Source organism: Pithys albifrons, chromosome 6 (assembly GCF_047495875.1).
Source record: "Pithys albifrons albifrons isolate INPA30051 chromosome 6, PitAlb_v1, whole genome shotgun sequence".
NCBI lineage: Eukaryota > Metazoa > Chordata > Aves > Passeriformes > Thamnophilidae > Pithys > Pithys albifrons.
In genome coordinates this window covers 35,682,161-35,709,567 of record NC_092463.1, presented here as the reverse complement: position 1 = coordinate 35,709,567, position 27,407 = coordinate 35,682,161, and the positions used below count along the sequence as shown (strand labels likewise).

Sequence of the window (27,407 nt, the reverse complement as noted above, 5' to 3'; positions counted from 1 at the left end):
AGCCTCACACATTTCCCTTACCTACTCACTCCATTTCCAAGACCCACCAAACTGGAAACCTCTTCACCCTAAGCCTGGCACCAAAAGACACCTTCATGGGATGAGTAAAGTTCTCCAAAGTTCTGGAACCCAGCTCCACTCCTTCACAGCCTTATGCTATACTAGGCAATATTCATGGCCTTCTTGGACAAAGTTAGGGGCAGCAGACACTCCTATGGATACACTGATCTGTGTTCTGAACCTTTTTTTTTTCCCCCTTCAGTTGTCTCCTTGCAAATGACTTGCAAACCCCACCAGGGCTTTTGCTCTTAGGAGAAGCCTAGGTCTAAACTTTTTCCAGAGGTTATCTAGGAGTTAGTAATGACAGTTACTTTGAAACATCTCCTCCTTAACAGTGGTACCTCAAAAATGTTGTAAAGTTGATGGGAACATTTCAAGAGAGGCATGAAGGTGTGTCAGTATGTGCAGCCTATCTGCAGGCATCAACCTATGTTCAAAAGGAGGTGCAGATCCACAAACAAGCCTGCGCTGGATGCTTCTATTACATAGAGCAAGGAGCTCCTACAGAATTACTTCAGGAAATCAATGCAGCCCCTTCAATATGAACCAGCTTCTGCTACAAACCAAAATAAACTTCACAAAGTTCACCACACTCAGTTTGTCCCTCTATGTCCAGGTAATGTCTGGTGCTGGACCTTATTTCCTTTCCCTTCTCGACCAAATCCTCACTGGTTTTAAATGCAAGATTGTTATTTATTTCCCCTTTTACTCCAGCTTCTTATATATCTTTGCCCCTTTCCTACTGCTCCCCATCCACTTGCCTTAACTGGCAGCTGCAGAGTAGCAGTTATGACTCCATGTCTAAAGTAATCTGTTTTCTTTCTTTGGGGGATAAGGAGGGGGGGAATGACTGAATTCTTTGGGAATGATTTATTGCATAGCACTCAGGGGGAGCTTCATTTATTTGCCTAGCTGCATATGGTTTAACACCTATGGTTGCATGCCGATTATTATAAAATGTTATTTTCCCCACTTGTATACTTTGCACCTTTTCATAGAGCAGATTAACTGGTCCCCAATGGCATGTTATTTATGACTTTGTTTGCTGGCTGTCTGGGAAGGGTCCTGGCCCTAGACTCTTCCATTCCCCCGCCTCTGTTCTTCTCTACATACTTCCCTTCTTCCCCACACACACCTGTCACACTGAGACAGTGGGAGAATCACACTTAGGCATCACACATATCTTATCTCTCAGAACTTCCAGGAGGGAGAAAGACAGAGGCCTCCCAAGCAACAGCGAAGACAAGAAGGGATGCCCAAACCACAGACAAAGCCAAAGAGAAAGGCGGGACAAAAAGTAAGAAAGAAACATCACATTTTGGCTTGCAAGGAAGCAGAAACTCAGCAGGTAAGAGCTTAGGTATTTGTTGTGAAAATGTAATGGAATTAGTAAGTTTTCATTTCATACACAACAGGAGCTTCTGTTGAGATTGCTTCATTTTGGTATCAAGCCAGAATCTAAATTAAAATTAATTTAAAACCTAACCAAAACAAACCCTCACAAAAAGAAGGGGTGGGAGGACTAATACAAAGGTCTGAAAATAAACAGTTGTGGCAGGTGGCACAATGAAGTCATAGATTTTTAGCCCAAGAGTTTTGACAGGTCCGAGCACCCTGTTGGGTGGCTCAGACTCAATATGCAGGACAAGAGCCAGACAGGACACATTAAAAGAGGACAGAAGAAAAGGCAAAAGCTTTCTGACACTCTGGTTGCCTCCCATGAGCTCTTTTTCTTGACACCATCACTGACACATTTTTCCTCTTCAGCTATGAATAAATTCAAAAGCCACTTACTCATCCCAAGTGTTATGCCCAGAGGAGACAGAAGCATCAAAATGTTTATCTAGGAGGACTGCAGTCAGCATTAGAATGTCATTCACAGACAACAAAATTTTCCAATTCAAATTCTGCCATAACATCTTATTCAGATGTTGCTAAAGCACAATTAGGCCTTTTTAAACTAACCTGCAATTATGCCTTTTTAAACTAACCTGCTTTCCTGCTAAAGTGACAGCCAACTCCTCCACTTGGTATCCTGATTAACATTAGCCAGCCACAGATTTCGGGAAAGAGCCTGCAATCCTCTATTAGACATTTGGACTGTAACATTAACACAACTAGCATGGAGAGACAGTAAGTTTGGAAGTAACACAACTTGTTTAGTAGTAGCAGAAAGCAGGAGAAAAACAACAGGAGAAGCAGAAGTCCATGGCCTCATGTCTTCAAATAACAAGGTGGAGAGTGCTGCACACCAAGAGTAGGACAAGAGAGCTAAGCAATAAGGCTGAGAAGATTGGATAAAGACAGGTGAGAAACTGCCCCCATTCAAAATACTGCTTTGCTTTTCAAGAGCCATCTGCATCTACCTGTGGCTCCTTATTTTCTGCAGTGTTCTCCTTATTTTCAAGGCATGAGGAAATTTGTTCCAAATTCAAATGACTATACATTAAACACAAATAGATGCAAATGTCTCCACATAGGTGCAATGTCTCCACATTCTGAAAAGTAATATAGCTGTTCAAACTCCTTGGTTTTATGCTTACTTCTGAAAAGGGAAGATTTAATAACAAATTAAACTTTTGTCCAAACTTGGTTATTCTTGGGGTATCCCACCAAAACTGCCATATTCCTTTTCCAGGGCAAATCAGCATGCTCTATATGTATGCACATATATGCTCTATCAGCATGCTCTGTATGTATATATCCTATGTTGGTCTCACCTGACTCAAGAGGAACTACACTGATACTCAATATAGTCTGAAGCAGACTTCTTTTTAATGTATGGGACTCTACAAAGCCTCCATATGGCTAAGGCAACATACCCATGAGTATATTCGTCCTAGGAGCAATCACTAACCCTAATCATTATGAAAGGCATGAAGCAAAATGGTCCTAGTTGAGTATTAGAGAGAGGGGGTTTTGGGGTGTCCATGGGTGCTTTTTTTGCCTTTTATCCTGCAAGTGGGGAAAAAATCTTAAAGGAACACAAACCAGAGAACCCAGGTCCTGTTAGTACACTTGATACAATCACATCTCATCTCACTGTGCAGATCTCTGGAGACAAACTGCATGCAAGAAAACAGAGCCTCCTTTTGGGGTGGATGGCAGGGTATACACAGAACATGCTGTTTTCAGGAGTTTTTTCCTCTTTGAAAAGCCCTTGCCCTTAAGTTTGGACTCCAAGTGGACTCAATTAAGAAAAAGAAATGGGAATACCACCATTCTTCATTAGTGTTTTCAAAGCTCATTCACAGTTATATTCTGTCCATTGAGAGCTTCAGACAGGAGAAAGTACTATCACTGGAATGCCATCATGAGATTCCTGCATAATGCTTGGGTGCCAAAAGCTGAACGGAATAGACCACATGGAATTGGCCTCCATTCATTGCACAAGATTTTGAAATAAACAGATATGGGTCTTTTTTCTTTTCTCTTTAAACTAGGCACAGCACACACAAACCTGTCTTCAGCTGCTAACCTTAATATATTACTCATTCTTTCTTTCAAATAACGTCATTTTCAAAACCCCAGTGACTGCAGAGTATTTACTTGAGGCTGCTACTGCTGGTTTCTCAAAAGCTGTTTATTTTTCCATGCATGGGCTCATTACATCACTCTGTGGTTTTCTTAAAGGTTGTCATGGTAAGCTGGATACAGACTGGAAACTCTTGCTAACTAAAACTAAATCACTAAGTAACACAAATGAATTTGGAGATAACCCAACTATGGAAGTGAGGAAAACCCCTGGATTCCTCAGTGGACAAGGGGTGCTCCTAAACAAGAAGCCATTAGCTTTCTTGAAAGTGGGAAATATTATCAAGTGTTTCTCCAGATCAAGAGCTGTAAAAAAAAAAAAAAAACAAAAGAAAAAACATTTGGACTGTTGCAGGCTGGAAGAGATTGGGGGTGCTGAAACAGTAAAAGAGGAATTAATAGAATGAAAAGACAGTTCCCAGCCATGCTGATTAGAAAATGGCCATTGCAAGAGTCTCCTTGGTACCACCTTCTGTTCTGGCAGTGTTAAAACGGGACATCACAGAGAGCAGTGCCAAATGACTGGCTTAGTTAGCTTAGGGTATCCATGTGTATGCGTATGTGGATGTACATGTTTGGGAAAGAGGAAAAACAATTCAAAACAACAAACAAAACATGTTTTTGCCATCTTACTACAGTAATATTGTGTTGATCTAGGCCTTTCACTTGCCCCAGAACAAAAACTGTCTTTGGGGCTTTTAGGAGTCATAGAGATGATGTAAGTGTAAAAAACCAACTTTTCTGTGGTTCAACAGTCCATATGTTCATATTTTCGTTTCTGCCTCTGGCTGAGAAGATTTGAACCTACATCTAACCCGACTGAGAAAAGGATCTAGTTGTCATTTTATTCTTTAAGGTGAGCTGGGGTAACAGCACTAGCAATCCCTCCTAGCAATGCTGCTTTAGTGAGTAGAAAAACTCACTGGACACGTACAGATTCTTAGCCAAGTGCTCTAATCACCAAGCTAGAGTCATTCTGCTTTTCCTGATCCCTAGCTTAATTAGGATTTACACATGCCAAGCAAAAGGTAAATGCTCAAAAAAAAAAAAAAGAGATCAGTTTCAGGAGAACCTCTTTTGTTCGTCAACACAGAACAGAAGGTGGAACACTCAGATTTCAAGTGCAGCTCTTATGAGATACAGGCTGCATATGCAACATGGGACACTCACCAGCTCTGCAATGTTCAGCTGTGTGGTGGGTGGCTCATCTAACATTGACGAGAGACAATGACAGCAAACTAAAGAGTCTATTTCACTCCATATAGCAATTCTTAAATTCTCCTCATGGCTGATACAGTGATGGTACTTGATTTCCAACCTGACAAATGTTAAGTGCTGATTAGAGAGCAGAACAGGTGCTCTCTGGACTTCTCTGCAACAGACAATGCCATTTAACAAGGGCAGGGAGAAGAGAGGTCAGGGTTAAGCATTTCCCTATACAAGTTCAAGGACTAGGAAGTAAAAGAGTTAGGCTGAATAGTAGAAAAAGAAAAAACCTGAAATTGAGTTCAGAGAGCAGAGCAGCTTCCTGTGGGAAGAAGTAAAATCTTTATTATCTAGGCATATATGCTACACTAGAAAATGCTGCTCTTTGTACAGTATAAACATTCACTAGGCCTAAAGCAGTAGATTAGATGACCTACTAGGTCTTTTCTCACCTCCAGTTTCAGTGATCCCAATAAACTGCTGCAAGAGGATACCAGGCTATATCTGCTTCAAGACTGTAAGTGTAAGCTCAGACAGGCAATATAGCTGAGGCAATGCCAAACCCAAAAATCCAAATCTTGTGCTAGTAAAACTTATTTTAACCATTTAAAAATAAATGAAAAATCAGAAATTCGCTAAGCATTAATATTTCAAGTTGACAAGGGCCAAAAGCAATTAAAAACATCCCCCAGCTTTGCATGCCCATCTCATGACAGTTGTTTCAGTATCTACAGCCAAGACAGACTTGAAGACATTGGAAGAAACTTGACTCTAAATGATAATTACACTTCCCCCCCCCCCCCCTCCCCGTTCTTACCAACCTACCCTACATTGTCTTTTAAGATACATAGCAAGGGATGAAAAGAATGAGATACCACACAAGGGACCAAGGCTTTATTAGCTGAAAGAAACAGACCTAAGTAGTCCATGCTGAATGGCAGCTAAGCCATAGCCCTAGGCAGCATTTCTTAATATCAATAATTTGCAAGAAACTGAGATGGTTGTGTATTTGGATGGTCCAGCGTGGAAACTTGGGCATAGTAATTGCCAACCCAGTCTCCTAATGAGACCCTACAGCAAATGAGTGTCAGGGCAATCAGTAAGGCTGAGTCAGATGAACCACATGTCCTTTTAGCTGGCTGTATAAACCACCTCTCACAGAACCCCTGAATTTTCCGGAAGATCATTTATTTTTCATTTGTAGCACACATCCACAATAGTTTTATTTGAATAACAGAATTGACATCAGAAACAACTGAAAAAAGTGGACAAACGTAAACTCACAAAAGGAACTCTCCTGTGGACGAAATTCCAGATCACATCAGGCAGCTTCCTGACTAAACACTCATGAAAGGCACCCTACTTTGGCTCTGTTGGGCCAAGAAAGGGTGGGAGACAGGTTCTCCAGTAAGAGAGTCTTCTGCTCTCAATTTTCTCTATAACCTTTTAGCACCAGCTCTTCTTTCCATTGCAGCTACCAGGTTTGCTGCACTAGAAGGAAAGTCAGTCTCCAAAATAGGTAGGACCCATTACACAGGATTTTCATATTAAACTGTCACTGTCAATTGTGCTTTTGAGCCGCCGGTTGTGCCAGTAGCTCACAAAACAGAAGCTGCATTTGCTTTCCCCTGAAAAACAACCTTACAGAAGGATGCTGACACTTGTACATCACCTGAAGCTTCTGGGTGATTCCCAATGGCAGATCCTACACCAATCACCCTGCTAAAAATCATTTGGGAGGTGAGGCACTAGAGTCTTGTTAAAACTGTGGCCTGGGCAATGATGGATGTACTTCTGCTAAGGGATCTTCTCCACTCTGCAGCAAGAGAATTTCACCAAGCCTAGCACCAATTTCATCCTGCTGCTGGGAAGTGGCACAGGAAGGTTAAAGGAACTGTCATGGATGCTCTCTAGCTAATCCAGAAATACCAGGCAATGAAGAACTTCAAGGTATCACAATTCATCTGTTCAAGCAACTGGAATTATTCCCAGCAGCATTTCTAGGCATATTTGTTTCATAAAATATGTGTAAGAGCAGCATCTCCTTTTCAAACTTTAAGTAAAGCCATGGCTTCTCTTCAGATTCTGCAGTTTCTTGTGATTTTAACAGCACCGTTTCACTCTCATCTCCAATCCCAAGTTTTACATCCTCACTTGACATCTTCCTGCTTTCCCTTTTCCCACACATGTTCAGGATCTCTTCTTTGCTGTTTTTTAGGCTTGGGTTTTCCCTCATCCACTTCATTAGCCAGAAAGTAATCTCAACATTTTCTTGGGCCCAGACATAAGTAACATACTTTCAGCTGTGAAATAATCCAATCAAAAAATACCCCCTGCAGAGAAGAATCTTGAATTTGCTAGAAAAGAAGCCCCTTTGTATATCTTTGCAACTACTTAAATCAAAGTCACAGCCCAGATCTTTGAACCAAATGCATCAGCTTGTATATCCATGCTGAACAGCAAACAGAATAAAGATGACAGATGGCTAGAATGACTTAACAGATCAAGAAATTAGAGATTCCCCAGTTATGCTTGGTGGAAAAAGCCACCCCACATCACACATTGACTATGGCCCTCTGGACACAGAAAAGGATGGTATCTGAAATTATTTTATAGACAGACTTCAAGTTCCACAAGCAGCATAACAGCTACAATGAAGAAAGAATGAAACAAGAACAGAGGGTGAGGAACTGCAGACTAGTTAAAAGAAACCTTTTATTTTAGATGGAACATCACCTGAATTCCTTATACTGGAGCTGTTCAATTTGGAATCTTTGATGACCAAGTGCTTAATCCAAAGGGTTGGTGCTGTGATTTCTGAAAGAGAAAAAACAACAGCCTTAGAGAAACTACAGAAACTAGTAAATTCACATGGTTGTTACTCAGAATCAGATAATGGCTTGTGTTGGAAGAGACCTTAAAGATCATTTAGTTCCTACTCCCCTGCAATGGGCAGGGACACCTTCCACTAGAGCAGGTTGCTCCAAGGCCCATTTAACCCAGTTTTGAACAAATAATGGGATGGGTCATCCATAAATTCTCTGGGCAACCTATTTCACTGCCTCACCACATTCACAGTAAAGAATTTCTTCCCTATACCTAATCCAAGCCCACCCTCTGTCAGTTTAAAGTCATGAGCTCTTGTCCTGTGACTACATGCCCTCATAAAAAGTCTGTCTCCAGCATTCCTGTAGGCCGACTTCAGGGACTGGAAGGTGGTATAAGGTCTCCTCAGAGCCTTCTCTTCTCCAAGCTTGACAAGCACAGCTCTTTCAGTCTGTCTTCATAGAATGTTGGCTACAATCATGCCTTAACTGATCCATCATCTTTGTAGAGACAGGTTCATCCCCAGGTGAAGTCTTCTACCTCTTACAAAAAACCATTTCTAAATCTTTCACAAGGTTATCTCATTATCTTCCCATTCCAGAGCGCACCTCTCCACTGGCAAAACTTTTTTTTTTAAACTCCCTCTACCTTTTACTTCCTAAATTCCCAAGTCTAAAGCCTTTTTCCTCAAGACTTAGAGATCTCAAAGGTTACATTGTGTGCTATAGTAGACTTTGTTTCTCCTGAAACTACTTATGAAACCTGTATTTTAAAAAGTCAATCCAGACCTTCAATATTGCTCTAACAGCCCAAGAGCTGGCCACAGTCAGTTCCCTGAAACAAGCAACAACAAAATCCAAAATAAATAGGCAGAGACATGAAGATATTTCTGGAAAGACTTGAAAGAAAGCCTATTAAAGAAACAAGTTCTGGTTAGAAAAGCATGTCTGATGCATTAACCAAGACATCCAAACAAATTTGTGGGAAAAAGTGCTTAGAGCACCTCCTCTGAGGTGTTATAATCAACTTCAAAACACATCAGAACCTGCCCTAATCCACAGAAATGACACAACCTCAGCACTTGATTAAACTGAGGAAAGCACTACTTTGATACCATGGGCTGAAGCACCTCAAGTGACATTTTCAGAATTGGTATTTTTTGAAAAAAATTTCAGTTTCCAGAACAACACACCTTAAATAGTTCCTCTAAAAACTTTACACAAAGGTTTTCCGTCTCCCTTGTTGATATGTACATGGATCTGTCCAGCAAAGGGAGAAGTTGGCTGATTGCAAGAGAAACTGATTATACATTAGAAGAATATGAAAAAAAAGGTAATTTCTCCTTCCTAGATATTTTCAGCTACATTGATTGCATGCATTATATTAACTGTGTTCAGCCATTTTTTTATTTTCATAAGGAAATACGTGCAGAACACTGTCAAGCAAGCATATACTATTGCTGGAATATAAAAAATTGCCTTATCTGCAGGTTTCACTGCACTATTTTAATCAATATTCAAACATGATATGCTTCTATACATACATATATACCTACATACTTTGATTTACAGACTGTTTATATTTTTGTGCTTCTCCCTCTTCCTCGCTCTTACCCAATGTTTAATTTGTAGCAGTTCTCCCAAGAAAGGGCCAAAACTCCTAAATCTGGACTGGTATGTCTATAGCTGAAAAAGGAGGGACAAGCAAAGTCAGTAGATGCTGAAGAATGAATGAAGGCCTTTAAAAACACAATGGTGCACATCTTTCAGTGAGGTTGAAAGGTGCACAAAAAGGAATTCAGGAAAAAAAAAGGAGAAAGAAAAAGAAAAAGAAATTAGTGATTTGGAATCTACCATAAAAATGTATTTTCAATCCAGTTAACCTGGACATTTTTTTGGAATACAGACAAGCAACATAGGCTCCTCTGAAGAACAAGCATGTGGACAGAGTAGATTCCCATGAATTAAGAGGTGAAGTTTAAAAAAAAGAAAATATGTTTAAAGAAGATATCTCTAGGAAATTACTACACCTTGCATATTGAAACTAAATAGACAGGGAAAGCAAAATAAACAGAGCCTAGAAGTGCAGGAGGTAATATAATTTTTTTCAAACTATACCAAGGACATTAATAAAACACTCTTCAACAGAGCAGAATCTTGTCCTAAGAAATGATTCACTATAAACATCTCTAAGATCTGCATTGCAATTATATGAAATAATTTTTAGAGATGGCTGCTTTATGATTTAAACCGTGGATGGGAGTGTTTAAGTTATCTGATTTAGATTATCTCTGGCACTGTTCTCTTATGCCCTTAGGAAGGATAGTATGGAGTGTGAGAGGACGTAGGCCTGAAATATGGATTTTCATTATCCTTTAATGTAGGTGAAAAGATGAGAAAGGTGAACCTTCATCTTGGGGACGTTGAGGTCCAAGAGGTATCACACATTTCAGAGGAAGCAAAGTGCATTTAATGCCCTTTGAAAAAAGTCAGCCCCTTGTGTATTGAAGGTGGGCAACTAAAGGCAAAATACCAAAAAAAATTCCACATTTTTATTGTCCATTCATGTTGCTATCAGCTCCACCCTGGCTGCCTCACTTTGAATACACAGGCTTACAGGAACCCATCAGTTCTCAAATCCAATGAAATGCAATGGGATCTGGACTTCAGCTCCTTTGAACATCTGTGAAGATTCCAGACCTGAAAGGTGAATAGGTAACTTTTCTGCCCTTTTCAGTCATCTGCCATTGTGTCAGACACAAAGTAGAAGCCATCTCTCAGGAGGACCTGCCCAAGACATTGGGAGAGTATTCTAGTGAAGTATTGCAACATGTTTGCTCAGACAGAATCAATGGTTTGTTCAGGATGACACCCCGTGTGTCTAGTCCAACCTTCCGATCCAGATAGGGTCAGATAGAACAGACCAGGTTGCTCAGGAATTTAGAATCATAAAATACCTGAGCTGGAAAGCATCCACAAGAAGCCCAGCTCCTGGCCCCACACACCATGTGCCTGAGAGCATTGTTCAAATGCCTGAACTCTGGCATGCTGGTGGTGTGACCGCTTCCCTGGGGAGCCTGCATAGTGCCCAACCACCCTCTACCACGCTCTGGGTGAAGCAGCTTTTCCCAATAGCCAGCTCAAAACCTGCCTTGACACAGCTTCATGTTGTTTGCTCTGGTCCCATCACTGGTCACCAAAAGATCAGTGCCTGCCCCTCCTCTTCCACTCACAAGGAAGTTGCAGACTGCACTGAGGTCTCCCGAGTCTCCTCTTCTCCAAGTTAAACACACCAAGTGACGTCAGCCATTCCTCATACGGCTTCCCCTCAAGGCCCTTCACCATCTCTGTAGCCCTCCTTTGAATGCTTTCTAGTATCTTTATATCTTCCTTATATTGTGGCACCCAAAACTGCACACAGCGTTCAAGGTGAGGCCGCACCACTGCAGAGCAGAGTGGGACAATCCCCTCCCATGACTGTCTGGCAATGCTGTGCCTGATGCCCCCCAGGACACAGTTGGTCCTCCTGTCTACCAGAACAGGAGAGCCAACCTTCCCTTGTGCCTTATCCATCTGGTTCAGAAAGGAAGCACAGAATACCACTTCTCAGGGTAATCTGTTCCACTACCTTATTGTCCTCGCAGGGACAAAGTTTTTCCTTATATTTAGTCCAACCATTTTGTCTCAATTTATGACTGTTGTCTCTCATCATCCATTATTATAACAGCCTGGCTTCATCTTCTTGATAAACTTCCCTGAAGATATTGGAAGGCTGCTATTAGGTCACCTTGAAGTCAAATGGTTCTTACTCTTTCTGGTGCACCCACTTCAAACTGTTGGAGACAGCATGCTCCAAGGCAGTGGATTATACAAACCCTTGGTCACACACAGAATGGGTTTTCTTGTGCTTATTGCTACAGCACTGAAATCTAGTTAGACTTATTTTACTAATAGAGATGACAAAAATATAAAGTGACAAATCTAAGAGGTTATTCATTAACCTGCCTGTCAGTCTCTTCTCTCTAGTCATAAGGGACACTTCTAATACAACAGGAAGCCACTGCATTAGTCATTCTCTCTCCAAGTGTAGGAGATACGGTCTTGCATAATATATTGCAACATTTGTGAGAGGCAATCTTTCATACAGTCCAAGCCCATTTATCAGACTTGAGTTCACCTACAAATCAACATGAAGGGTTTTGACTGAAAATGTTTTTCATAGAAGATAGGACAACACTTTTTTTCAGATTCTGCCTGACACCAGAAGGGCCAGAAAAGGTCTGTTCACTGTACCACTTCAAGAACTTTGCCCAGTCCTATTTGAATGACCAAAATGTTGAACCTCTCCTAGAAGGAGCTTCTGAACAAGCTGCATTAATCACATCATCTCATTCCTGGATTCTACTAGTGCATTCTTTTCATTGAATATCTATGAGCACTCTCTCAGGGGAAGACTTAAAAGGTCAGAAGTTTGTGATTACAAACAGTAATTTAATACAGTATCAGCTTGCTGCCAGGAGGAACTTTCTTTTGATATAAACAAGAGACAGCGTGGCTTCAGTCTACTCTGTTTATTTGAGAATGCTTTTTGCTCTGAGGGCTTTGCTGATTCTTAAAGCTCACAAGAAGATTCTTACATATCTACAATCAATAAATGGATGCGATAGGACTACAGCATCTTGCCATTAAATAAGCTTATTTTAGCAACAATAAATCCCCACTCTCTCACTTATTTTTACAAGAAGGCATGAAGTATCAACAGTACAGTATCACCTATTTTTGCTCAGCAGTCTCTATTTCTGCCTTTGACTCAGTTTAAAAAAAAACACGTGAAATACACCAGTCCACCGTGAAATGCATAGGCTTTCCCTCACTGCCTTATGGCCCTCAGCATCAGCTGGGTCACCAAGTGGTTTGTACTCCAGCCCACAGCTTTACTGGGAGGGTGGTGGGTTTAAAACCTGTAGAAAACATGCCCTACTTCTAAGCAACATGAAAGATCTAAGCAGCTGCTACTAGGCCCATTCATTACCAAAGGACCACTATCCCCCCACTGGTATTTATGTTTGCATGTGTAAAAAGCTTGAACTCTCTGTGATGACAGCCATTTTATCTTTGGTTAAAGGCTTCCAGTGGACCACAGTCCAAAATTCCCTCTACCAAAATAATAGAATTGTAAGATTGCCCATTTGAGAAGGAAACTGCCTGGGTGGGCCATGAACTAAGCGGGCCCAGGACAATGACTTCATTTGCTTAAATGGTGTGTGCGTCAATGAAAGCAATTGCTAAATAAAGAAACCTCCCAGCAATTTTCTTCCAAGTCAACATTCACAAACTGCGGTTTAGCATTACCCTTCCTTTTGTGAAGCTGTAACACATTGCAGAGGTTATGAAACTCCCAGCATTAGTATCATGAGGGTGGAGATAGTGAAGGGGTAAGGACAGTCTAAAGGAAATTGCCATTTCTGACTTGATGCACCTTTCTTTATTTGCCCTGACACTTTTTCCTCGAAGATAATACCAAGGATATAGTCAACTGGTGTTATTGTTGGATTCCAGAAGAGCAGGGAGGATGTAAAGGGATTAGGGAAAATGCCTGAAGTCCCAAGGGCACTGTGAAATTTGGATAACTTATGAGATTCACTGGCTTTTCTGCTTGCAGGATAAAGAAAGTATTTAAGCCATAAATCCTAGAGAAAAGGGAGAGGGAAGCAGCATTCTTTTTGTTGTTATTTTAAAGGATGTTCTTACCTTCTCCATCGAAAATAGGCTGGGTTTCCATGGTAGGCGTTGGCTTCGAACCATCATCTGAATTGAGGGTTAAAAAGAACCGAAAAGAAACTACCATTATTGAGGTAAATAATATCTACTCTCCAGTACAGTTGAATGATTGGGATTTGTACATGGCCCGGCCAAGTCCAGAAGAGAAAGAAGACAGACAGAACGAAATCATTTTATGCTAGCAGCAATAACATTTTACATAAAACATGCATCAAACACTATTCTTAGACTTAAAAAGCCTTTCCCCTCCCTCCATAAACCATGTAGCCTCCCCTTGTTGCATCAATCAGGCAATCAATTTTTTAGTTTCTGGTCAGTTTAGTTTCAAACAGGCCATTTCCTGAAACAGCAGAGGTCTGGAGATTGCTGTCCCATTGTGTCTTTCTCCTCATTCCTTTTGTTCAAAAGAAAAACACTTCCTCTGAAACTTACCTGTGCAGAACCTGGCACCGTCATTCACTGCAGAGCTGTTAGAAAGGGATGGTCAATAGCAAATCTTTTTTCTTACAACGAGCGCATCAAGGTGTTCTCTAATTGCAATGCATTGGCAACGTCTTCTAGTTGCAAAATTGTGGAAAAATAAGTTCTCTTACATTAGGTTTCTCACGTGCAAGAGTGTTCCATGTCTTCTGACCACAATTCTTTCATAATTAAAAGCTTCAACAAAAAAATGTTCCACGGGAAACATAAATCTTGATATTTAGGGACGGACCACAGGGAAAAGTGCTCCATTTACAATCTCTTTGGCTTAGTACACTTACCCATCATATCTACAGGTCCAGCCTAAATTCAGGCTGAGTCTAATTTCATCAGTGCTCAGAGGGACTCAGATTTCAAATCTCAGCTTGGAGCATCTTTACACAGCACTAGACTATGGGCATAGCTTTTGGTGTGGCAAAAGTTTTGCCTGTGAGGAAGCTTAGCTGGAAAACACTACAGAGCAAAGTCTCTTACTACAATGGAAGATTAGAAAATAGAATGTTGTTGGGATTTAAACTAAAGATAAGAATAGTCTAGTGTACTGAGTTTGTGTGGCCAGCTTTTGGTAGTGGTAGGGAGCTACAGGGGTGACTTCTGTGAGAAGCTGCTACAAGCTTCCTCCATGCCCAGCAGAGCCAATGGCAGCCAGCTCCAATATGGACCTGCCACTGGTCAAAGCCAAGTCAATCAGAAATGGTGGTAATGTCTTTGTGGTAACATATTTAAGAAGGAAAAAAAAACTAATTGTGTAGATGTAATTGTGGCCAGAGAAGAGCAGCGTGAGACTATGTGAGAGAAACAACTCCTCACTTTTCTCTTCACAGGGAAGAAGGAGAACTGAGATTTCCCTGCAGTCTGTAGTGCAGACCATGGTGAAGCAGCTGTGCCTCTGCAGCCCATGGAGGATCACAGGGATGCAGAGATCCACCTGCAGCCTATGGAGGAGCCCACACCAGAGTGGGTGTGTGCCCAAAGGAGGCTGTGACCCTGTGGGAGGCCAGTGCTGGAGCAGGGCCCTGGCAGGGACCTGCTGACCCACTGAGAAAGGAGCCCATGCTGGAGCAGCCTGTGCCAGAAGGACTGTACCCTGTGGAAGAGCGATCCACATTGCAGCAGTTCATGGAGAACTGTTGCCCGTGGGAGGGACTCACACTGAAGTGATCTCTTCCGGTCCTTAACTCATGAACCCTTTGTTATATTTTCTCCCCTCTCCAGTTGCAGAGGGGAGTGATAGAGCAGCTTTCATGGGTGCCTGGCATCCACCAGGGTCAATCTACCTCACCTGGGATTGTTGGCATTTTTTTAATTTTGAAATATAGGGACTTAAAACATGCCATTTCTAGCAACTATGCTTTGATAGTGTTATTGGCAAAAATGACACTAGGCATGAAAGAGGGCAGTAACCTAAAATGTAAAGTTAAATAGTGAAAATCTGTTGGAGGGAGGAGTCCATGGCAGAGTAGTCATGCCTTGCCTCCATCTCCATGGCCAACAGATGCACAGGGCAAACAATATTTGGAGGAAGGTACATGGGACAGAGGTAGCAATAACTGCCCTTAGCCTTCCCTTATATTGGTTCCATTTACAAAAGTAAGAGAACATTGGGAAGGGGAAAGGAAAGGCGGAGATGGTGTGGTGGGTCTGGGTGAGCTGGAATTTATTTCCCCACAGTAACACACAGTAGACACAGTGCTGTGCCCTGCATTGGTAGTTAGAGGAGTGTTGACAACATGCCTGTGCTTTGGCTCCTGCTGAGCACACCACTGTACCATTCATTCTTCAGTGGAGGGCAGGATCCTGGGAGGGGACACAAGTGGGCCAGCTGACCCACACTGACCAAGGTGATATTCCATACCATATGACATCAACCCAGAGATAAAAGCTGAGGCAAGGAGCAGGAATGGAAGCATTCATTGTTTCTGATACCTGCCTGCTGACAACCAGAGTGGCTGACCATTGCTGCTTATGGGAAGTAGAGATTAACTGCTAGCTCCTGCTTTGGGCCTGTGCACACTGCTTTTGCTTTTCTTTGGCATAAATTTAAACGGCCTTATGGCAACCCACTATTTGTATTGTTTTTTTCTTCCACCTTACTCTCTCCCCTGTCCAGCTGGGAAGGGGAGTGATAGAGTGGCTGGGTGGGCACCTGGCATTCAGCCAAGGTGAATCCACCACAGTCTCATTTGTAGACTTTTTCCACCCATAGCTTTATTTGCAGTATTATAAAGTGAGTAAAAGCCTGAACACCTTTTCCACAGCCTCTTAATTTTATGCATTTCCACATAAAATAATCTAATTCACAGAAAGCAAAAACATGCTGATCATTCCATTTCAGCCTCAGAGATACACTGAAGGGTAAAGAAGGTTGACAAAAAAGAGCAAGAGACACCCTGTTGTCATTTTCTCTCTACATTACTGTATTTAGTTTTATGCTTAACTGCAAACATAACAAAAAAATAGAAGAAAAAATACTTACCATTCCCCAGTTAACTCTTGTTCTGAGCTTTCTTGTTATTGGGCATTGCCAGTTACACTGATAAGCAATATATACTTTTTTTCCTTAAAGTTTGAGCAACTGACTTGGAAAAAATTCCTGAATATTGTTTAAATTATGAGGAAGATTCTGACCTTTAAAGAATCTTTGGAAACCAGTAAATAGCTGATCTTCACTTTTTATTAGAATAGGCTGCTCTGCTTCTGTAGGACTCCAGAAGCCACAGCTATGACTTGTTAATTATTCAGAAGGACACTTTATACTGTAATAAAGCAGTGAACAGTATGTAATTAGCATGATTGGTTTTACAGATTGAGAAACCAACCCAAAACTGCTGAAGGCACTCATGAACAACTGTAAAGGTGAATCGTTCTCAAGTTATACAAAACTGGAAGAGACCTGGCATAAAAAAGTGGTCAGTAGGATATGAAGTTTCTTCTTATTGTTTCCATGAATGCTTCTGCACCAAGTAATTACAGAATTGCTTTTCAGATTTAAAGCAGCAACCCAGAAGCCAACAATGGGGGAAAATTAGAAATGGATCTGAGCCACAGCACTTTGTCCAAACCATTATGTGAACTTAGGCAGAACGAAGGACATTTCAGGTTCACGAGGGTTCATTAAGTGTGAAGAACACAGTAGCAACTACAATTTGTGAAATATGTTCTTCTTAAAGAAAGAGAATTTTGCAGCAGCTTTTGTATGGAGTTAGCCATTAAGCTACTGGAGAGTATTAAATAAATCCTTCAGTTCAAAGCTACTGTTTAAGATTATCTCAGTAAAATGGCTCAGTGAATTACACAATCACTTCCTTACTGGGTTACTAAGGCCAAATAGTCACCAAGTCCACATTGTAGCAGCACCCAGTACAGTATTAAGGGTTTTGCAAATAAGAAGGAAGTATAATTACTCTCCTGTTGTTTAAGCAAGTACAGTTCTTTCATCACACATAACAAGAAAAAATGCAATAGACAAGAGCCCTGTAATTACAGTCACCATTTTTCAAAAATCAAAAGCCGAGGATATTTCTGATAATTTTTTAAAGGTCATGAAATAGTCATATAAAAGACAAAAATTGCACTTCATTAAAAACATCATGATTAATTCCTGGGTGCCAGCTTCTTACTCTGAAACTACCAAACCTTTTTCTTAAGCTGGAGAATTCTCAGTAGGTGTCAGCATTTCAAACTAGCTCATGGCAAAATGTTTCACTGCTGTTCCCTCTCAGCAGAAAAACCACTCTAATACTTGTCTACTCTTACTGGATTCTTCCTCTTGCTCAATACTCCCTTCATCACATTGAACATTTGTTCCACTGGCCTGTTTGCTCCTCATAAACAAGGAATAAATTCTACTTCACACAGCTGTAAGTTTTCGACTAGCATTTTGTATTCTTTAAATAAATATTTCAACATAGAACAGAAAAAACAAGCTATTTCAGAGACCCAGGGTCTCCTGTGATACTATGTAAGATACTTCAGGTACAAAGGTAATGAAGTATGTTCACTGAGTACAATCTATTCACCGAGTACAATCTATTCTTTTTTTTTTTTAAAGCTATTACATTCCATACTTTCAAGAGGGATGTAACTGCAACAGTTCCTTATACACAGCAGGTCACGAACAGAGATCAAAGATGTCAAGTGTTACTTCCTAATCCCTGTGGGTAGCAATACTTCCAGATCAGAGCCTTGATGCAGAGTTCACTGGTATACTTTTCTTCCAAGTTTTACAAACCCAGCATGAAGGCCCACTTTCTTCTTCCAAGACCACTGAATACAGACAGTATCACTCAACAGACTACCTCTTCATGGGACAACATTTTAAAGCTATAAAACTCCTCTCCAGTAAGTCTCCTTTTCCTAGGGTGCACTTGCAAAAGTCAAACAGATTTTTCTGGCTCAATTGCTGTCATCTTTAAAATGGTATTTTTATCTTGCCACAGGATAACAGTAAAACAGTCAGGTTGAAATGAGACTCCCTAAGCCATTTTCACTTTAAGATACCATGGCTATAAACCAGAAGCCCACTTACACTACTACTGTCAGAAGATCATAAACCAGAACAGTTTTTATTGCATTGTCCTGGCAATAACTCAAAACAGGGACAATTACTTGCATGCCCTGATCTATTGCCAGTGCTGGACAAGAGCGCTATGCTCTCACCAGGATTCCCCTCCCTGAGCTTTATCCTTGCAGCACACCTGGCAAGGATCTGCATCTGGAATGACTGCAGCGTACACTGAGGTTGAGTGACAAGGAGATTCAGTTCACACAAAAAAGACAACTGTTAAAGTGATCTTTTTACTCTGAATGACAAGCACGAAGGCCATGAGCAACTCCAGTTACATCACGAGAACCATAAACTCCCCAACATAAAAAAGCATTAATTACTATGGAAAAATGTGAACTGCCTGCTGCTGTGAATCAGGACTCTTACCTCAAGACACCTAGTGGAAGCTGAAGAAAGGAGAAAAGTTAGGAGACAAAGGTGATGTACAGAAGGCTGAGTTTGCTTACAAAGCATATAGGTCTTGGCCTGTTAATGTGATGATGCAAGTATATAGATTACTTCTGCAGTTGATAAATTTTCCTGGGTTGGAAATGTGATATGAAAAGTTAATTTTGTGTTTTCAGTGGAGTCTATGAGACAGTCTGTAAACATTTCTTCCATTTTGAAGAGCATGACCATCCATTTTATACCAAATCTAGTCTTTTTTGTTTTTAACTCCACGGCTTATATGACAATAGTACCCAGACTTGTGCCACTCGGATAGAATAAGCAGATGACAATTTTAAGTGCATATCTCTGCTCTGGGAGGAGGCAGCCTTTTTCCAGTCTCAAGTTGTTCCTTCACTTATCACCATCTGGTTTTGGCTGAGCCATTAGAGAGCATAGCTGAAGCTAAATAGGCACCTTAGAGCACAGAGAGCCAGGTCAGTGAGCAAGTTCTAAGGATATGCTGCTCAATGCAGCAAAGTCCACCTTCAGCCAACAAAAAGGGAGAAGAGCTTTCCTAGGCTTCTGGACTCCCAAAGAATTTAAGTCATACATACTCATTTCTGTGGCTTTTAGGAACTCGTCAGATGAGCAAAGACCTGTCAAGTCTACCAGGCTCCCTGTCTATCTGTGAAGTTTCTGAATCTTGAAGATGCAATTTTACAATTTTGACATACCTATGTAATAACCCCAGGTCTGAGTGTGTTGTTTAAGTATGAAAAAAAGACAACAAAACTTCTGTATGCACTACATTGGGTCTCACACAAAAATACATGTTCCTTCCAGTACTGTAGGGGAAAAGCAAGTTGTTGCCTTAATCATGCTCCTTCTCTACATCAAATAAAACAATTTCAGCAAGTCACAATTAATTTAATAGTCTATGCAACTTTTATGTAGAGACATATATTGCTAATATAAGTGTAGAAAGGTAGCATTCATGCAAAAAAAAATTATGAAATTCTTACAATCCAGCCGATCAAGATAATTTCTTGCCAAGCAGCTGAAATGGAAACACACCAGTGCAGAGATACTTCTCTGCCAAGTTTTCACACTCCTTTCCATAGAACTATTTAGGTTGAAAAAGACCTTTAAGAGCATCGAGACTGACCACTTCTATGCACAGAGATTCCACAGTTGTTAAGAAAAAACACCCAACTTTTTAAACTAAATCAGCAAAAGCAAGTTCTCACTCTTTATTGCCTTCATTTTAAGAAACAACAACCATGTGCTGCCTTTGGGTATAACCACCCCCAAACACTTGGACACAGACCAAAATACAGTAAAGTTTTGCTTTAAAAGGTGAAAATATGCTTAAGTACTAAACATGCAAGGCCTCTGTATGGCTTAATGATCACTTAACTGCAAAGGTTGACTTGTGCTGTCACTGCAGTAATTCTTCTCTTCTTACATCAACTATTCTGTATGCCATATGGATGCAGGCAGCCTTTACTTCAGCACTGCATTCCAAATAGGATAAGGAGCCTTCTCTTGTGCCTTCTGGAAGGCATTAGTTCCCCCTACTTCCTTCTCACATCTCCCTTGCAGGTGCATCAACATGAAAAAAGTCACTCAAGCCTCAAGGACTTTGTGGTCCAATGTAGTCAGTGTGTTTGTTTGGCAGCACAATTCTTCGCCCTCCAAGGAAGCCTATCCCATGCACAGACAGCTGGAAGTAAGTCTGACCCCTGTGACACAATTCAAAGCCTCCTCTCTTTGGCTTTTTGATTCCTGATTGACACATTCACTGCCAGGCAGAGATAAATGCTGTTGGGAGGACAATGTTGATCTGCTCTGACTATTCTTGTGAAGGATTTTTTTCAGAATAATAAACACAAAACATTGGTGTGCTTAAGTGTCTGAATAGAACTGGAGGTAGAGAGGGGAGTGGAGCACTTTATAGAGGCTGGCGAGTCGATTGAAGAGTTAATTGTCTGGGTGTACAATGAGTTTATTCTGCCCACAAACAAAGAGCTCCCTCTTCCTTGGGCCTGGTCCTTCAAAAGCAAATGTGTCAAAAGGGGTCTGGAGCAGCACTCTATTAATATAACGCTCTAGTCTCTGGGATTCAGTGGCTTTAAGGCTCTTAAATCTCAAGATTCAGATAGAATCTCTCTAAAATCCAAAGCCCTTACTTGCTGCATAAGTTCTCAAAGTACTTCAGTAATTAGCCAAAACAAACCTGCCCTCTAACCTCTAATTCTTTGCAGCTTTTAAACAGCTTCTTTTGAAAAATAAAGACATAGCAAGGTATTACCCTTCAGACATAATGCTGCAGACACTTTCCTCAACCTGACTTCTGGTTTTATATTATTTCAATTATATATCATTTAAAAGTGGCTCTGAATGTCTCTCATTTGGTAAGATACAGAATCCCAGTCCACAGAGCTTGCACTATAATAGGTCACACTAACACAATATCCAAACACACCCCTTGCCTCTGGGAAAGTTCAGATCCAGATTCAGATTTGAACTCTGCAGGTTGAACCAAGCCCTATGGTAATTAGCATTTAAAATACCTGACTCACTTCTATAAGTTATGCAAACTTTTCTGGGGAGAAAAAAGATCTTCTAAGTACTGCTGCATGGAAGACAAGGCAGTTGAAAACTGAGCCAGTACAGTTTACCACTTGGATGGTAACATTCTTAGGGATTTTGGTGTCAAAGCAGAGACATATATATTATATGAAAAAGCAGCACCCAAAAATCTCAGGAATCAAGCTGAGCTGTTTGTGAAGCTTCTGGTGATGTAAATTTGCTTCACTACTTGTGAAAAGTTATTTTAATACACTCACAGAAATGTAGCATTCTGAATAACTTTTTTTCCTCATCTATATGGACATGCTTCCAAACAGAAGACACAGTACCTTAAATTTATTAAAGCCGTTATTTTAGAGCACTCACCTAATTCAAACTTGGGACAGATATACCCTTTTCTCCCCACTTTTTCAAGCAAAGATCCCAACTATAGTACAATCAATTAATTTAAGAGGACAGCAGGGAGCCACAAGTTTGTGTGATCTCTTTTGTTCTAGTGAGTAATAAATGAGGGATTCAAAACTTCCAAACGTGTGAAAAATAAGATTTCTTGGTTTGCAGCCAGTTTCTCTCCCAATTGTAAACAGTAAACCTCAGTCTTAACCAATTTTGCAGGCTTGGAGTTTTGGACAAGAAGCAGCAGTATCTCTCAACTACCCTGAATACAGATGTAATTCAGAACAAGGAACACAGTCCTGTTGTTTGGAACTAGAATTCTCAGTTCATTTTTGAGCTGAAGTCCAACACAGAGATGATGTCCTCTATCAAAGCAATTTATACATAAGATATGGGTCAGAGAAGCATATTACCAGATTTTAGTTTGTTTAATAGAGCATTTCTGAAGTCAAATTCAGAGAAGCCTGAATGGAGAAGACCTACAACTGTGCATAGGTTTACCTTATGCAGTTTTACAGTTAGCAGACTTCACAGACAAATTCCTTCCCAAAAGGCAAAACAGATATCTTCAAAGATTTGAAAGCAATAGGAAAAATAAAATGCACAAGGCCAGATTTGAACCTTATCCGTTAAAAAGGTGAAGAAGGTAATATAAAGGTCAAGTTACTTTGAAACCATTTCTAGTCTAGAATTGCACAAAAATCTTTACTTTTGATCAACATAGAATCACTGTCAAGCTGTGGAGACATTGTTCCCCCATGTCCTCCCCCCATTTTCAGAGACTTGCTATTCTCACCCTCCCCCAACACTCCCTGCAGCAGTTTCATTCGTGAGGCTTCCAGACTCTGCTTGGGTCATCTGGTAAGTTTTCAGACAGGATCACAGCCTGCCTGTCATAGCAGACTGATGTTTCACAGCTGCTAGCAATGTTCTGCATGGCTAAAGAAATGAATCTGCGACCACCATGGAGCATGGCTCTCCTCCTTATGTACCAGCAACAATTTCAGTGGCATGAAAAGATCAGCTATGACAACACATGGGAAGACTACTGGAATGCCTGCAAACCTAAAGAACACATACAGTCTGCAGAAAGAGGCTCCTGGTGGGAGTAAAGAATATTTTTCATTCAGCTGTGGACTTAAACTGTACTTCAAAAGTCAGTATCATCCCTTTACTGATACACATGCCCAAGGAGAAATGCAGACACAGCTAAAATAATCAGGGGGACTAGATGTTTTTTTTGGACTGGCCATAACACACAGCACCAAAAACTACCTGTTGCCAGAAATCATGACTACCTAACACTTGGTGAAGAATGGTGACATTTACAAACTGGCAATTGCAGCTAGATGTAGAAGTGGCACTCAATTTCAAAACCAAGTCTTGGAGACTCATTTTGACCAGCAGATACTTTCACTTATTGCATAGAAAAAGCTTTGCTATGGTAAATACAACCCATATAGTTGTACAGTCAATACTTCCCTTTTTCTCTATAGAGAAGGATCAAGGTATAAGAGGAAGAACTGGAATAACCTTATTGTCCAGGACAGAAACAATTGAAAGGAAATAAAACAGCTGTAATACACAGTGAATAACGAAGAATTAGGCCCTGTATCTGTGTAACAAAAACTGTATCTTAGTGCGTATCAATATAGACTACAACCAAATTATTTAGAAAACATCATGCCAATCAATAGAAGAGATGTTAGGCCATCTTGTCCCAGTAATGTCTGTAGTGACAAACGAGAACAGGGAGAGGAGTTAGAAGAGGCAGTGGGATACATGGCTGTTCCAGACACTCCCGGCACTAAGCTTCACAAGGAAACTGGAAAGAAGGGGCAGAACACATTAAAACAGAGTAGGAATATTAGAAGGTAAATCACAGCCCCCCCTTTAGCAAGAGTTGGAGTGTACACTATTAGGAATGTTTGTTGGTGTATTTTATTGGGTTTATGGGTGGTTGGTTTTTTCTAATCCAAAGCAGAAACACTTTCAAAGTGTCAGCATGACTTACACTGTAGAGTGAATGATAAGATAAAGGAATCAGCAATAGCCAGCACCGAGAACGTCTAAAATAGATTGAGGGAGGAAAAGTACAGGAAAAGATGCTTACCTTTTTATAGCTTCCTTGGTAGAAGGCTATGTTTTTATCTCACCCTGTAAACACGACAAGTATTACAGATACTGCAGGATTTTAAGCTACAGCATCCTAATTTTGAACCATCTTCTGTTTGACTCACTGCCTTGAGTGACACTTGAACTGAAACAGGGAGCAAAAAAGTTCCCACACAAAGAAATATTTTGCTTAAGGCACCATATCTCATAGCGAGATTTTTAGCACTTGATATTGCCCCAGACTTGGAGAGAAGTTTGCAAGAAGTTCTATAGCACTGTCAACAGCTGTCTGATCACTGCTGGAAAAAGCAACAACTCCATATGATTGTTCAGTTTAGCCTCTCTGGTTTTCTTCTACCTGCAATATATCACTTCCTTTTTCAGGAGCCTCTGCTTTGATGTGAAGTATTCTGTTTCTGCACAGCCTCCCACCCAATTAGACACCCTCTCCTCAACTACCTCTCCTAAAAAGGCTGCTCAGAGTCCACAAATAAGTACCACCTTGTCACTTCTACACTGTGTAAAAGCCCAGATATCTGTGGAAATGCAGCACATCTTAAATGGCCACAAGGACACTGTGATTCTGGATCCTAGACTGCTTTGCTGAACAAGGAAAAAAAATTAACAATTGTTATGTAAGCTCCATATAGTAATAACCACACCTCTAGCTTTAGGAACATTTTAAAAGCTACCTGAAAATATACAGTGACCTGGCACAAGGGACATGAATAGTGTAATTAGAATACCAGTCTCTTCCCTCTCCCCCCAGTATCACACATTCCCTTGCACTCCTCTCCTTCCAGCTCTGGTCTCTTCAAGGTAAAGACTCTATAAATTCCCCCACATCTTCAAGGCCTATTTGTGGGGGATGGAGAAGGCAGCAAATTTCCTAGATCAATAGCCATTTGAAATTCAGACATATGGCTGAAGCCCTACAGCTGCATGTGTTAATTACCACACGTGTCCCCTGTAAAGCAGTCTGCTAAACACAAAAAGAAAACAGAAGAGAAAAAAGCCTTTCTGAGGGATTAAGTAAATAATCTAAATTTTTGACCCTGCTCTCCCAGACACATGCCAGAGTAGAAGAACATAAGCTGCCTTCCTTTCTCCCAGCACCTGCATCCTGAGGAAGCACACGACCCCTTCCACCTCTAGCCATGTGCATTCAACATATCTCAAAGTGTACTTTCCCCCTCCTAGCTCCTAATTCCCAGCCTCTTCTCTCACCAGCCCCTCTCCCTTTCTCCTTTAGAGGATTAATTCCTGGCTGACAACCAGACTAGTCTTGGGCTTACAATACGCCTTTTCATTTCCTTGCAGGCAAAGAGAATGGATACCTCACTGCTATGTCTATATTGCGTGTGTGCAAATGAAGAAAAATCGGGGGAAAAATGCTTTTTCCACTGCTTGTTTCCACAGGTTCCCCCCCTTTCTCACCTCCCCCTGCATCATTAAAGAGGAGAGGTTCAGTGCTTTAGTCAGTGAGCACAACTTTGCTTTCTAACTATACTGCCGCAGATAGTTCAGCCCAGGACCTGACTTTTGTCTAAAGGAAGGTTTGTATTTGATTATGAAAGGAGTAGTTTTTCTGTATGAGGGAAGGAGCAGACAACAGAGGGAAACAGACAGACAGGGCAACTAAGTAGTGCTGGAAGGACCTCCAAAGAACAGATTTCCTTCTGAAGCATGTTAATATACATATAGAACAAAGCGTTTCACTAACGTACACAGGATGTAAGTGACAACACATTCTCAACATTAAAATATTTCAAGATGAAGGTCATTACTCCAAGTTACAGATGACTAGATATCTGCAGATGGACTGTTCAAAACGAACCAGACTCAACTGATTTTAGAACCATCATCATTTAAAGGTATATCTGTGAGCAGCTGAACAGTCAAGATGAAACTTGTCAAGTCCTTACGTGAATTGTTTTGCTGCAGCACCTAAAGGTCCCATCAGAAACAGCACCAAGCTGAGCATGGTGACATGAAATAAAAGACACAGCCCAGAGAAATTCAGTCTGTGGGGAAGATTGTCCCATCCTTAGCCTTTATCAAAGCATTTTGTAGTACATCTCCCTTGCTGTCAACATATAACAAAACCCCAGATGAGCACACAGAGGGAAGCTATTATTCCAGATAGATCTGTTCTAAAGAAGCTTTAATTCCCCTGGGTGCTGCTGTCTAAGGAACTTGAACAACAAACATTAGGGTTGCGTTTCCAGCTTCCCTCTACTTTCTTTACAAGCACACATGGTCTGCATGCATTCAAGCTTTCCCATCACAGTTTCACAGTTTCCCTCTCTTACAGAGAAACTTTGACAGAGCTGATGGGGCCAAGGGGCTGAAAGGAAAGTACTTCCAGCCCCTCAACTAAATACCTGCACCACGACAAAACACATTTCCTGGTGCACTACACTGATTTGAAAGAAAACAACACTAACATTCAGATGTCTAGATTCTATGGAGCATGGGAAGAATAATTTCAACAACTGTTAAAAAAAAAGGTGTTGAGGCCACATAAAGTATCTAAACAACAAAAACAACTAACACACCCCAAATCTATTCCACTTCTCTCTACGCTGTAATTGATCAGACATCAGAAAGCCACGTATAACACATGAACAGTTAACAATACCTTAACAGATGCTGCTTAATCAATTGTTAGTCTACTTATTAGATCTACTCTCCAGGTTGCTCAGTACTATGACTTAACCATTTAAAAACCTTTACAGCTGTCCTTAAGGCATTACAGACATGAGTCGTCTGTAGATTGCTATAATAACACTTGTAAACTACAATTTTATTAAGTCATATTATATAGACTAAGCTACCAGTTGGAACTGTTGGTTTATAGATGAAAGCAGACTTCTCGCACTGTATCAAACAAAACATACTTTAAAACAGAATTTGCCTTCTGTTTACACTTGCCTATGAAACTTTCTTCAGCCTCAAATTTGATACATATGTTCTGAGGCCCACAAAGAAGTCTTAATGAAAACTAAAGAATTTCAGACAAGTCAGTGATGTGGGGACTCAAAGATTGGTTTTAGTTCTACTGTTTATGCAGTAAATTTGAGGTTGAATTTTTCTTCTAGACTTTATTTCAAAAATCTGTTTGCTTAGAATACAGCTCCACTCCGGAAAAGTGATCCAGTATACACAGCACTGTAAAATGACACTCCTCTGTTCTCACAAAAATTGATCACAATTCTGAGTTAAAAGCTGGATTCTCTCTATCTTATAAAATCTGTAATACTGGCAAACTCCAATCTGCCACATCTGCGAAACTGACTTGTTTTCTGTAGTTACATCTAACTGGAATTTAATAAACAATTTTGTAGATTATATACTGTACAGATAACAATGGAAACCAGAGAGAATTCTGAGTATTCATGAACTGGCAAACCTACTGATTAGGGTAATAGTATTTTTTACAGAACTATTTTTATAATAGAGAAGCAAACTTCAAATCCATT

General features: G+C 40.6%; 1 protein-coding gene across 2 annotated transcripts in view; it reads right to left on the bottom strand.

The window, feature by feature from the left end:
- The window catches only part of SMOC1 (SPARC related modular calcium binding 1), a 130,483-nt gene that overhangs the window by 37,069 nt on the left and 66,007 nt on the right, over positions 1-27,407 (bottom strand). For both annotated transcript variants that reach the window (XM_071558196.1, XM_071558197.1), the window contains exons 6-7: positions 13,377-13,433; positions 7,537-7,617 (exon numbers count right to left, since the gene is read on the bottom strand). In XM_071558196.1, the coding sequence (XP_071414297.1) occupies positions 7,537-7,617; positions 13,377-13,433 (138 nt within the window). The remainder of the gene's footprint in view (positions 1-7,536; positions 7,618-13,376; positions 13,434-27,407) is intronic.